General features: G+C 41.3%; 1 protein-coding gene across 1 annotated transcript in view; it reads left to right on the top strand.

The window, feature by feature from the left end:
• The window catches only part of LOC106607022 (ras and Rab interactor 2), a 39,582-nt gene that overhangs the window by 12,930 nt on the left and 12,508 nt on the right, over positions 1–14,144 (top strand). The window contains 5 exon segments of the mRNA XM_014203557.2: positions 3,421–3,521; positions 5,133–5,343; positions 7,167–7,278; positions 9,280–9,352; positions 12,149–12,240. Of these exon segments, the coding sequence (XP_014059032.2) occupies positions 3,421–3,521; positions 5,133–5,343; positions 7,167–7,278; positions 9,280–9,352; positions 12,149–12,240 (589 nt within the window).

Genomic DNA, 14,144 nt, shown 5'->3' with positions numbered 1-14,144 from the left:
CGGAGTAACTACAATGTTGTTGATCCATCCACAGTTTTCCCCTATCACAGTCATTAAACTGTAACTATTTTTAAAGTCACTATTGGCCTCATGGTGAAATCCCTGAGCGGTTTTCTTCCTCTCCGGCAACTGAGTTAGGAAGGACGCCTGTATCTTTGTAGTGACTGGGTGATACACCATCCAAAGTGTAATTAATAACGTCACCATGCTCAAAGGGATATTCAATGTCTGCTTTAAAAAATTAAAAAAGATTTAACCGATCTACTAGTAGGTGCCCTTCTTTGCGAGGCATTTGGAAAACATCCCTGGTCTTTGGTTGAATCTCTGTTTTGAAATTCAATGCTGGACTGAAAGACTTTACAGATAATTGTATGTGTGGGGTACAGAGATATGGTAGTCATTCAAAAAAATTGGTAAAACACTATTGCACACTGAGTCATGCAACTTATTATGTGATTTGTTAAGCAAATCTTTTCGTCTGAACGTATTTAGGTTTGTCATAACAAAGGGGTTGAATACTTAAGACTCAAGACACTTCACTTTTTCATTTTTTCTTAATTTGTAAACATAATTCCACGTTGACATGGAATTGTGTGTGTGTGTGTAGGTGCCACGTCCTGACCCTAGTAAGATGTCATTTTCTATAGTAGAGTAGGTCAGGGCGTGACAGTGGGTGTTTTGGGTGGTTTGTCTATGTTTTCTATTTCTATGTTTTGTTCTAGTATTCTATTTCTATGTTGGAGGTTTTTGGGATGATCTCCAATTAGAGGCAGCTGGTTCGCGTTGTCTCTAATTGGAGATCATATTTATGTTGGGGGTTTTTTCTAGTGTGTTTGTGGGCAGTTGCTTTCTGTTTAGTTGTATCCTGTGTAGTCTTCAGTACCTAACAGAACTGTGAGCTGATCGTTTTCTCTTTGTTATTTTCTTTAGTGTTCTGAGTTTAAATAAAAATAATTATGAGCACTCAACACGCTGCGCCTTGGTTCCCTCTATATGACAGGCGTTACAGTAGGCCAGTGACACAAAATAAAAATGTCATCAAAATAAAAATGTATGCTGTAAGAACACAAAATGTGGAAAAAGTCAAGGGGTGTGAATACTGTCTGAAGGCACTGTATCTACAGAAATAAGACAGATCCTGCTTCTGTTGCCTGTTTGAGTGTTTGTTTAATAGCCTACTGATTTAGTGTTCTCCAACCCTCATGCAACCGCAACATGTCGGATAAAACAGTTTCACAACTGCTTTTTTTTAAATCTTTGCTATGCTGTAATAAAGGCTCTTTCAACAAATGTACTATCAACCATAATTTCATGTGTCGATCTGAATAATTAATACTATAGGTTTGAAATTAATGAAAATGAACCATGCATCAACATCACAATATTTTGCCTTACAATATTAATTGGACTAAAATGGATCACCCAAGCTATACCAACCATCATTTTCTCATCTCACTTTCATGGGAATTTTCAATGACTTTTCATGCTTAGCCCTACCAGCTGTCCTTGTCATGTCTTGATAAAATAACTGTCTTTATTCTCGTCACAAACGGCATACTCATTATGTTTATCACATTTCCAACAGCTTGACATAAGGTAATTAACCCCCAGAATCATAGATTTTTAACCACTAACCTGTTGATTTTAAAAGCTTATGTGAGAAGCTGATCCGTCCAGTAAATAGATTTTAAGGCATAATTCTAACGTCAATTTTCAAACATTCAGTCACGTTGCTAAATTGTTAGCATTATAAAAACAATATGAACTAGAGACAATGGCCTGTGCTCAAATGTTTATTTTATTCCAGGTCATCAGTGTTAGGTTCTAAGATTCTGGGACAAATTCCAGTCAGACTCTGAAGAAAGCTCCAGCTAGATGTATTAAATCACACTAGGTCAAACAGCTGCAAAGACAAAGTATGATTATACACGCACATATGTTTATAACCTCCGTTTGTACCCTCTTCCCAGACAATACCTCCCCCTCTAGAGTCTAGGCTGCACAATGCATCTCTGTGGCTAGGCAGGTGGTGTTATCATCCCAGCCCGAGTACGGAACCTTTGGTACTCCTCCACGCATCTCCTGGTCTACTTATCAGTCAGGAGAAGCTTTGAGACTAGGGAGTATACATTCTTCAGCCTGACTCAGTCCGTTGTTAATTATCCGGACTCATACACAAAGAGGTATTTGAGAATATGCCACCCATTCGTACTCAAGTGTATATAATGATCCAGCCAGCGGTTTAATTTTTTTACCTGTTTATTTAACTAGGCAAGTCAGTTAAGAACAAATTCTTATTTACAATGACGGCCTAGCTGGACCTAACCCGGACAACGCTGGGCCAATTGTGCTCTGCCCTGTGGGACTCCCAATCACAGCCGGTTGTGATACAGCCTGGAATCGAACCAGGGTCTGTAGTAATGCCTCTAGCACTGATATGCAGTGCCTTACACCGCTGCGCCACTCGGGAGCACTAAACCTTTTTCACATATACAAAGTCATGGCTCTCCTATTTTCACATCCATTAGGATCCTTAGTCCCGTCTACCTTCAATGTGTACTAAGACTCCAATATCTTTAACTCTTTCTTCAGTGACAGTCTCACTCGTGAGCCCTATGATTTCATTTTGAATATCGTGTAACGTGTTTGTGGCATTGTGGAGTATGGTGCTAAACACATTGGCAAGTTCCTTGTCTTTTCAAAGAGTATATTCCATCATAGACAACAAAAAAATCCACTGCGCCTCTTGACTCTGTTGCTTCCAATGTCCCCCTCAGTGGTTGCTGGTTTGAAACAAGGAACTCAATAATGTCCACAATCACCGACAAATAAATGTGATTTCTTGCCAGATGCCCATTAATTATATATGGGAAAAAACTGAGGGGGCTAAACTCCCTTTAACCCCCTCGTGTGGACTGGTACAATTGTGTTGCAGTAAAAGAAGGGCCCATTCTACTCAGGAGCACTTCTAGTTTCCAAATCCACAGAGTTTACACTGAGGAGCGTCACTTAGTGTGGCCAATCTGCTTAAATCCAATTGTTTCTTTTATATTGGACATGCATATTGCACTGTACACAATTTCCTGTACATTCTGTCGCAGTAAAAGGAGGCTCCATTCTACTCAGGAGCACTTCTCATTTCTAAATCAATTGCTGTCGGGCTCCCTCTTGGGTTATTTGTGTGTCTTATTTAATCAAACGGTGCACTTAAAGCATCAGACGACTCAGTCGACAAATATTTTTTGGGGGGGTCATGGACAGCCCTAGAGGTGACAATTTTCCCAGCTCCTGAGTCTGCAGGAATGAGTGCAAAGTTGTCTCACACGAAAATACATGAACTATACACACACATTCTCAACTTGTTTGGCTCTTACGCCCTCTATCCCTCGTCACTAATCGTCTCGTCTTTCTGTGGTATAGCTGATCGACTCGTTTGTCTGGGAGATCGGGACTCTGAAGAAGGAGATGGTGCAAAAGGCTGAGCAAGCAGAGGGAGATCCAGAGCCTGTAATACTACAGGGGTAAGTGTGTGTTAACAACAGATGTTGAATTCATTGTTACTGGATGTTTGAGCATGATTTGAGGATCATGATGATGAGTGCCAGTGAGTAAAGATGATTGGTGTTCTGTAGTTCCCTGTCTCCACCAGCAAGTGGGGATAGTGTGCTCTGGTCATTTAGGTAGCTGAGTTTCACAATGTCATTGTGTTGAAGAGATGTCAGAGGGAAAGGTGGATAGAGTATCAGGGATTTCCAAAGTGAACACCAAGCATGTTTGTGTAGATTAGATTACGGGTTGTTTTCTGTCTCTCACTGTTCAAATAAACCTACCATTAAAATTATAGACTGATAATTTCTTTGTCAGTGGGCAAACATACAAAATCAGCAGGGGATCAAATACGTTTTTCCCTCACTGTAGGTATACATTACTACTAATGGAAAATAGGACACACGCGAGTTTAAGTGAGTCAACAGTTGAGTCCTCCACGTTATGAATTTACAGCCTGCATCGGTGAATTCAACGTCAATTGCGCTGCTTTCGTGTGTCCTGGTTACAGCTCGCATCTGTAGAAAAATTTACAGACATATACCACAGTCCTAGCTAGGCTACTAAAATGTTGCAAACTTCGGTTTTTAAAGCGTGACAATGAATAACCAAAAAACAAACCCTGCAACAAAACGCTATGCAAATGAGAATTATGTAGACCTATTACAGCGACATTTGAGCACTAGCCTTGGCTGGCTACTCAACTACAACACATTTTGAGTGCTTCTTATTTTGTTTTAATATGTTAATGCTATATAGATTTATTCCTATTTTTCTAGTGTGCGGGTCTCCATCTCTTCCATTAAAATGCTATATACACAGCAGCCTATGTCCTATGGACATTATAAAGGGCCATATTTTTTCAAATTAAGCAATGACCAGTATGGCACGCAGTTGTACGCACATGTTTTTGTAAAAACAAACATAATGGGCTATGTCTAGCCTGCAAAAATTTTTCACCAGTATGCCCTGATTGAGTTTGACACCCCTGATCTATAAGGATTGAAGTGGATTCATCAAGTGACATCAATAAGGGATCATAGCATTCACCTGGTCAGTCTGTCATGGAAACAGCAGGTGGTCCTAATGTTTTGTACACAGTGTATAATATACCCTAATGAGCCTCATATGAAGATTGTTAAATATTCACACCAATGGTGATTAGTAAATATCAGTGGTGCTAGCGGGTCTGTTCTGCCCTGATATGATGTTAAAGCAGTTTCTGTGGAATTGAAAAAAGCACCTATGTCTGAAGAAGTATGAGTGGTGACGGATAAAGGCCTCGGTGGGCGTGCTTGCGTTGAGTCATTTAATTGGGTACATGTTTTACACTGAAATACTGAACCTCCTGGGCTATTATGCTATTCTCAGTTTTGAAATCCATTTGTAACTGATTCAACTCAATGATACTTTTTGGTTCTCATGCTGATCCATTACGTTCTAGTTTTTTGTGTTTGTGTGCACTTGTGTTTGTGCATAGTTCTCTGTGTGTGCATGTATGTGTCTGTACGTTAGATATCACTATCAGTAAACATATAGAGGATTTAAATTGTATATTTCTAATTTGGTCTTTCTCCCCCTCTCAGGCTAGATGGGCAGGTGCGAGGTCTATTCCTACAGGCTCCTTCCTGTGTTGGCGTGATGGCGGGGCTTGCTGGAGTTAAGGATTCAGGCTACGACTCTTTGCGTAGAAGGATGAGTGTGCTGGACAGGCTGGTGCAAACGCACACTGTGTGGCTGCAGCTGGGACTGAGCCGGGCAGAAGCCACATGCAAACTGCAACCACAGCCCACTGGGGTGAGACCAGATGCACTCACCTAGTCACAGGACCCAATTCATGTTCTACTAAGCTAACATATGGAATTATTTTTAAGGTCATACCATGGATCATTTAGCTATCTGATTTTGAATTCTAGGACCCCTGTAGGCATCATAAAAATATTGAATGTGGCCTTTTTGGCCTTCACTACTATAGCCCATAGAAATGCATTGAATAACACATTAATACATGTAAAAAAATGAATCAAGGTTTTGAAGTGTCTGTCCTATATCTTGGAGATGTAAGAAAGCTCAGGAAATAATGTTTTTTTTTTTGGACACACATTTTAACATTTTTTTTTTTTTGCCACAAAACTACCTTCATACTTCCATAAAATGTTTAACCATTACCGTGTTGCCTTCAGACGAGTCCCGTGACAGTTGTGGGGGTCGTAGAGCAAAACGGTAAAACCATCATGTTCATGAGTCTCCCCTTTTCCATAGAGTAGCACCCATAAGATACTGGACACTATCACTGGCCCCTGCCGAACCCTTGCGTCCCCCAGAACTCAGAACCACTGAGTGTAAAAAAACATTTGGAACACATGCTCTTTCCATGACATAGATTATCCAGGTAAAATATATGATCCTTTATTGATGTCACCTGTTAAATCCACTTCAGTCAGTGTAGATTCTTTTAAATTTAACCAGGCAAGCCAGTTAAGAACAAATTCTTATTTACAATGAAGTGGGTTAACTGCCTTGTTCAGGGGTAGAACAACAGATTTATTTTACATTGTCAGCTCGGGGATTCGATCCAGCAACCTTTTGGTTACTGGCCCAACGCTCTAACCACTAGGCTACCTGACGCCCCCTAGTTGAAGAAAAGTAGACAGGTTAAAGAAGGATTTTCAAACCTCGACAATTGAGACATGGATTGTGTATGTGTGCCATTTAGAGGGTGAATGGGCAAGACAAAATATTGAAGTGCCTTTGAACGGGGTATGGTAGTTGGTGCCAGTGCACCGATTTGAGTGTGTCAACAACTGCAACGCTGCTGGGTTTTTCACGCTCAACAGTTTCCCGTCTGTATCAAGAATGGTCCACCGCCAAAATGACATCCAGCCAACTTGACACAACTGTGGGAAGCATTGGAGTTAACATGGGCCAGCATCACTGTGGAACGCTTTCCACACCTTGTGGAGTCCATGCCCTGACAAATTGAGGTTGCTCTGAGGGCAAAAGAGGGTTCCACCCAATATTAAGGAGGTGTTCCGAATGTTTTGTACACTCAGTGTATATGACATGGTGAAGTGTCCCTCTCTTCCTATGAGAATGCTGATGCACTGGTACATCTTTGTGTGCAAAGCAGTGCTTGGAGTATTTCCTACTTATCTGTGATCCTCACAAGGTCATCACAAACAGCTGCTACTATCTTTCACAGTACCTAAGGCCAGGATGAAATTGGAAAAATAAATGTTCCTATAATTCTCCTTTTGTCTAAATACTTTAAAACTGGAGGAGAGGGTATCGCTTGCTGAGTTTAAAGCTCTGATAGAGGAAAATAACTATCGTGACTGTTTTTAATGTATTGTGCTCTTGTGTTGCGTGTACACACTGACTACTTCCTTGCCAGGCCCCTCTCACAAAAAGGTTTCTAACCTCAAGGGTTTCTTTTTCTGGTTAAATAAAAATGAAGCTCCTATTTATGCAACAACCTCACAATACACAGACACCCTTACAATCTCACACAATGGAGGACTAAATGAGACACATACTTCAGAAGTGTCTGATTTTTCAATTTCAACGGTTTTATTGATGTCTGTGCTTCTCAATGGGCTTTTTCCCCCCCCTGGCTGCAGACGTTTCTGGTGAGAAAGTCGACTACCCTGCAGAGGAAGGTGATCTCTCTGCGGATGGACCAGGACTCTGAGACACCCTTCAAAGATTTCCCTGTGAAGGAGTGTCAATACAGTAAGCACATGGTCTACCAATTCCTATCTATTAGGGATCTTTATCATCCAAATATATCCCCCGTAGACCTGTTATTATAAGCGTCTCAACACACATTTATTTTTCCTCTGATTATTTGAATATTCTATTTTAATCTATTATATCCCTTTTGCTCTAATTTCCCCTCGGGTTTTCCTCCCTTCTAAATCAACACCAGTGTTGATGTGCTTCTGTCACAGTACAGTATGTGGTGTTTCTCTACCTGGGCCTCAACATTATTCTCTTCTCTCTCTACTCTGAGGTCGATGCAGAGAGCACTAGGTGTTTCCCCAAGCCTATTTCCCAATACTTCCTTAGTGAACGTATTTATGTGTTATGCAGTTAAGTCACACAAAGATTCACTCTGAAACCAGGCTTTATATAGCTGCCTCTCTTTTGATGATCTTGGGTTGAATAGAACAATCTGATTAAAACTATTTGTTGGGTGTGTTGTCCCAGAAAATGGCTGACCAGGTACTTTGTATGGTTTCTTAATGTGATGCAGCCTGGTACGTGTGATGGCCTGTTGCGGCTTGCTCTCCGATTATATGTAAATGGTTGTACTAGGCGTAGGCAAATGCCTGGAAAACACACGCATCTCTCCTGCAAAAAGCTTCACTGAGATAGGCAGCTAACTGGGCGTTGTTTAGCCATGGAACAATCATGTTGGAGAGTAGTGACATTGTCCAAATATATGCTGAACAAAAATATAAACGCAAAATGTAAAGTGGTAGTTTCATGAGCTGAAATAAAAAATCCCTGAAATTTTCCGTATGCACAAAAAGCTTATTTCTCTCACATTTTGTGCACACATTTGTTTATATTCCTGTTATTGAGCATTTTTTTTCTTTGCCAAGATAATCCATCCACCTGACAGGTGTGGCTATCAAGAAGCTGATTAAACGGCATGAGGGAGCGTGCAATTGGCCTGCTGACTGCAAGAATGTCCACCAGGGTTGTTGCCGGAGAATTGATTGTTAATTTCTCTATCATAAGCTGCTTCCAATGTTGTTTTAGATAATTTGGCAGTACATCCAACCGGCGGGATCGTCTTGTGAAATCCATTGATTAAGGCATTTATTTATTTCAATTGACTGATTTCCTTATATGAACTCTGTAACTCATTAAAAGCTTTGAAATTGTTCCATGTTGTGTTTATATTTTTGTTCAGTGTAGATGCTGATCTTAAGTTCTTTTTTTTGTTTTTTTCCCCCGCTAACTTGAGTACTGTTTGATGCAGCAAGAGTCAAGTATCCAGGCTAGAAATGTGCAAATGTAGAGTACTTTTATGGAAATGTGGACATAATGTTTTGACATTACACAGCAGACTTTGACATCCTGTTGCTCTTCTCAAGCTCAGAATTCGTCCAAGTTAAGCATTAGTAATGGAGTTCAGGTAACAGATGAGGACTGCTCGCTGGCCTGCTGTCTGGATTTAACCCACTTCCCCAATTTCCCCTCTTAAATGTAAATACACATTCTCTCCCCCTCCCTCACTCTCTCTGCCTCTTTCTTTCCTTACATCTCTATCACATCCGGCATACCCCAATCTCTATTAAAATGTACTTTTTTTTTCTTTCTCTCTCTCCGTCCATCCCTTTTTTCCAGATCTGGGACACGTTTATGGGTTATTAAAGACTTGTTGTATGCAGTTGCCTTTGTGTCTGGCTCTTCATGCCTTGGCAAATGAACCAGCAAGGCACCAGATGTGTACCCTGTTGTCTTAGTAGAGTGACCCAAACGTGGGAGCAATAGTTTTTCTATTAAGTTGTGTCTCAGAAGACCATAATGAAATGAATAACATTGGGAAACAGTGATAAGTTAACTACTTGTGATAATGCAACTTGTGTGTGTATGGTATGTCACTGTAGTTCCCAAGTGAAAACATCACTCCTTCTCTCATCTAGGAATATTGCTGTTCTGATTTATGGGAATAGCCTATGGAAATGTCTCACGGTTCCTTAAATATACATTTCTCCACAGCATTCTCCTTGGAGGGATCGGGCCTCAGCTTTGCAGACCTGTTTCATCTTGTGGCTTTCTGCTGCATCAGCAGGTAACACACACACACATACACCCCACCCCAAGAACTGTCCCTTTCTCATCCCAGCTATAAATCACCTATTCCTTTTGAAGACAAACACATGGAGCCCAGAGGGTACTGAAAGAACCTGAATCAGTTGAAGTTCAGAGAATAGCATTTACTGGCCACCTCATCAGTTCATGTTATATGAGACTATTACACTGTTTTCTTCAAACTATCATTGTCATTCTAGTCTGCACTATAACAATTCCAATTACTATTGTTGAGCAATTATTTGGAGGGGGGGGGGGGGGGTTATTAAACAACTAATTGACCAACGGTTCAATTAATTTAACTACATTTTGTTTGGGTTTTTTGTGAGACCAAAATGCTGTTTTTCTACAGAGAAATCCAATTTATGAGAGAAATGAAGTCAAACTATATGGGACACTGGGCAGAAGGGAGTTGTTGTTTTCACTTAAGCAAATATTTCAGCTATTTCAGCACAGAAACCTGTTAATTAACTCAGTGGCGTGTATTCATGGATGCCAAGGGAAGCCAGGCTTCTCGCAAAAATGTACCAAGAAAAAAACATGCATTTTTCATCTCTCTGTATTTCATGATTTTCCTTACATTCGCAAGAGGCTGAATGTACAGTATCTCATCGGAGAAAGCATTCGAGTGAGTGAAACAGCGCCCCTCTGTCTCTGTATGTGTAGGCCATCTACAGTTGAAGTCGGAAGTTTACATACACTTAGGTTGGAGTCATTAAAACTCGTTTTTCAACCACTCCACAAATTTGTTGTTGACAAACTATAGTTTTGGCAAGTCGGTTAGGACATCTACTTTGTGCATGACACAGGTAATTTTTCCAACAATTGTTTACAGACAGATTATTTCACTTATAATTCACTGTATCACAATTCCAGTTGGTCAGAAGTTTACGTACACTGAGTTGACTGTGCCTTTAAACAGTCATGGCTTTAGAAGCTTCTGATAGGCTAATTGACATAATTTGAGTCAATTGGAGGTGTACCTGTGGATGTATTTCAAGGCCTACCGTCAAACTCAGTGCCTCTTTGCTTGACATCATGGGAAAATCAAAAGAAATCAGCCAAGACCTCAGAAAACAAATTGTAGACCTCCACAAGTCTGGTTCATCCTTGGGAGCAATTTCCAAACCCCTGAAGGTACCACGTTCATCTGTACAAACACCATGGGACCACGCAGCAGTCATACCGCTCTGTCTCCTAGAGATGAACTTACTTTGGTGCGAAATGTGCAAATGAATCCCAGAACCACAGCAAAGGACCTTGTGAAGATGCTGGAGGAAACCGGTACAAAAGTATCTATATCCACTGTAAAATGAGTCCTATATCAACATAACCTGAAAGGCCGCTCAGCAAGGAAGAAGCCACTGCTCCAAAACCGCCATAAAAAGCCAGACTACAGTTTGCAACTGCACATGAGGACAAAGATTTTTACTTTTTTAGAGAAATGTCATAGGGTCAGATGAAAAAGAAAAATAGAACTGTTTGGCCATAATGACCATTGTTATTGTTTGGAGGAAAAAGGGGGAAGCTTGCAAGCCGAAGAACACCATCCCAACCGTGAAGCATGGGGGTGGCAGCATCATGTTGTGGGGTGCTTTGCTGCAGGAGGGACTGGTGCACTTCACAAAATAGATGGCTTCATGAGGAAGAAAAATTATGTGGATATATTGAAGCAACATCTCAAGACATGGTCGCAAATGGGTCTTCCAAATGGACAATGACTCCAAGCATACTTCCAAAGTTGTGTCAAAATGGCTTAAGGACAACAAAGTCAAGGTATTGGAGTGGCCATCACAAAGCCCTGACCTCAATCCCATAAATGTGAGTGCAGAATTGAAAAAGCGTGTGTGAGCAAGGATGCCTTCAAACCTGACTCAGTTACACCAGCTCTGTCAGGAGGAATGGGCCAGAATTCACCCAACTTATTGTGGGAAGCTTGTGGAAGGCTACCTGAAACATTTGACCCAAGTTAAGCAATTAACATTTTCCTGGCGCACCAAAAAAGTGTCAAGGGAAGCCAGTTTGGATTTGTCGTCACTCCTATTGTGGCAGCTTGTTGTGTTGTCCTCCAGTGGCTAGCTAGCTTAAATTGGCCCTTTCCTAAATTCTTATTGTCTAGCTTGGCTTTTTCTGGCTTGGCTTCCCCAGTGATTTTAACTACAATGGCGCTTGATGGTTTTTGCGACTGCACTTGAAGAAACTTTCAAAGTTCTTAATGTTCCAGGTTGACTGACCTTCATTTCTTAAAGTAATGATGGACTTTTGTTTCTCTTTGCTTATTTGAGCTGTTCTTGGCATAATATGGACTTGGTCTTTTACCAAATAGGGCTATCTTCTGTATACCACCCCACCTTGTCACAACACAACTGATTGGCTCGAACGCATTCAGAAGGAAAGACATTTCACAAATTAACTTTTAACAAGGCACACCTGTTAATTGAAATGCATTCCAGGTGACTACCTCATGAAGCTGGTTGAGAGAATGCCAAGTGTGCAAAGCTGTCAAGGCACAGGCTGGCTACTTTGAAGAATCTCAAATATATTTGGATTTGTTTAACACTTTTTTTGGTTACTACATATGTGTTATTTCAGAGTTTTGATGATCTCACTATTATTTTACAATGTGTAAAATATAAAGAAAAACCCTTGAATGAGTAAGTGCATCCAAACTTTTGACTGGTTGTGTGTGTGTATAGCTAGATGGGACAGGGATTAATTCACTCTTTCTATCTCTCTCATTCATCTCACATAATGACTCTGTCTGCCTCTCTCTTAGGGATGTCTTGCCATTCACTCTAAAGCTTCCTGAAGCCATCTCTGCAGCCAGGACGCCAACAGACTTGGAGGAGGTGGCCAAGCTAGGAGCAGGTGAATGTCCACTAGACTGATACTGTACATTTGTATTGATTTAATGCATATCTGAAGCATGAATATTAAAAGTGTAGCCTCACTCTGTAGCTGGATGGTCATGCTAGTTGACTGTAGTCGCTTTAGAAAAGTCTTGTGAGTACTTTAGGTCTAATCCCACGTTCTGTTTAAAACCAAGCAAATGTTCTTCCTTAGGCTGTTCTTGTAAATCACATTTAACCACATTCTCCAAGTTAAATTAGTAAAAGCCCAAAGCTCTGTGTGTCACCCATAGGAATAATGCCTCTCTGAGCCCCAAATCAGTGGCTGCTAGGCACATGATGAGGGGAGCATTGGGGCCCTGGAACCACGAGTAGGCCTCACTGGGGTCTTAGACCTCTAACTCAGTCACTGTGCAATGTGCTCTCTCTGTGCCAAAGCTGTAATGTCGCACTGCCTCTGAAAGAGCCAATGTATAGGCCCTATACTAGCCTTGGTGACACACTGATTTGATAACATACTTCCTTTGGTGTGGTTTCGAGTGATCTTCACACACAACAGGCCCACTGTGTAGCTTTTCCCTCTGATTAACGTGAGGAGACCGCATTGAGACTTAAACAATGCTTGGGTTTGTGTGTGTGTGTTGAGGTAGATGCGCGTCACTGAAGGTTCACATGTGTTTTAATGACGTTCATATAGGTGACCATGCTCTATGAGCCGTGTGTAGGTAGGCTATGTCGCGTCAATGAAATATGGCTTTGGACATAACAAAAGACACCAGTGCTCAGTTCTGACGTCTAGATCGGTACCCGTGATGTGGGTCTGATTTCAATACAGTTGGGCTGTGTCTATCTATGCTTCAGAGAAAGTAGACTTTCTTTCATTCTGTCTATTCAACCATTTGTCTGGTTAACAGACCAGCAGAAGTTGAGCATGATTGAAAAGGAAGTGCACATTTGTTGGACATACTAGCAGATGCTTGATAAGTAAGTTTTTCAAGCAGTGAACCATAAGCAGACATTTCTCTTTACCATGATGTTGAACTTTGGCAGTATTTATTCACTCTGTCATCATCTGCCTGTATTTCAGGTTTCACTCGCCTCATATTCCTCAGCTCAAACTAGATTTTCCCAGGTGACAGTTTTTTAGACCAGAACGTTTCCCCGTTAGGCCACACCCTCCCAGTGCCTCAGGTGTGTAACCTGCGAGACAGGATTTTAGATGCAACAAGTTCACTCCTCGCAGACAACAGTTATTATTAACACTTTAGGGATGAATGTGTGATTTTCATCCAAGACAAGTGACTTTCTACATTATTTTATGTTCAGAACAGGGGCATTGGGATTTGATCTTAACGGAGAACTGCACTTCTTGATTTGGCGTCGTTTTTTCATCAATGCTCATTAAGAAATGCAAGCGGCCATGAATGAAGGCAAACGAGTTGTCTTCGGGGTGTGGTTTCACGTGGTTGTTTATTTGCCATTCAATCACAACAAATAAGCTAAAATCACTCATGACTGCAAGGCCAGGCACGACTCCAACACCATCATTAAATTTGCTGATGACACAACACTGGTAGGCCTGATCACTGACAACTATGAGACAGCCTATAAGGAGGAGGTCTGAGACCTGACCGTGTGGTGCAAGGACAACAACCTCTCCCTCAATGTGATCAAGACAAAGGAGGTGATTGTGGACTACAGGAAAAGGAGGACCGAGCACGCCCCCCCCTTCTCATGGATGGGGCTGTAGTGGAGCAGGTTGAGAGCTTCAAGTTCATTGGCGTCCACATCACCAACAAACTAATATGGTCCAAGCACACCAAGACAGCGGTGAAGAGGGCACGACAAAACCTATTTTCCCTCAGGAGACTGAAAAGATTTGGCATGGGTCCTCAGAACCTCAAAATGTTCTACAGCTGCACC

This window comes from Salmo salar, chromosome ssa01 (assembly GCF_905237065.1).
Source record: "Salmo salar chromosome ssa01, Ssal_v3.1, whole genome shotgun sequence".
Lineage (NCBI taxonomy): Eukaryota > Metazoa > Chordata > Actinopteri > Salmoniformes > Salmonidae > Salmo > Salmo salar.
This window is presented reverse-complemented; position numbering and strand designations above follow the sequence as displayed.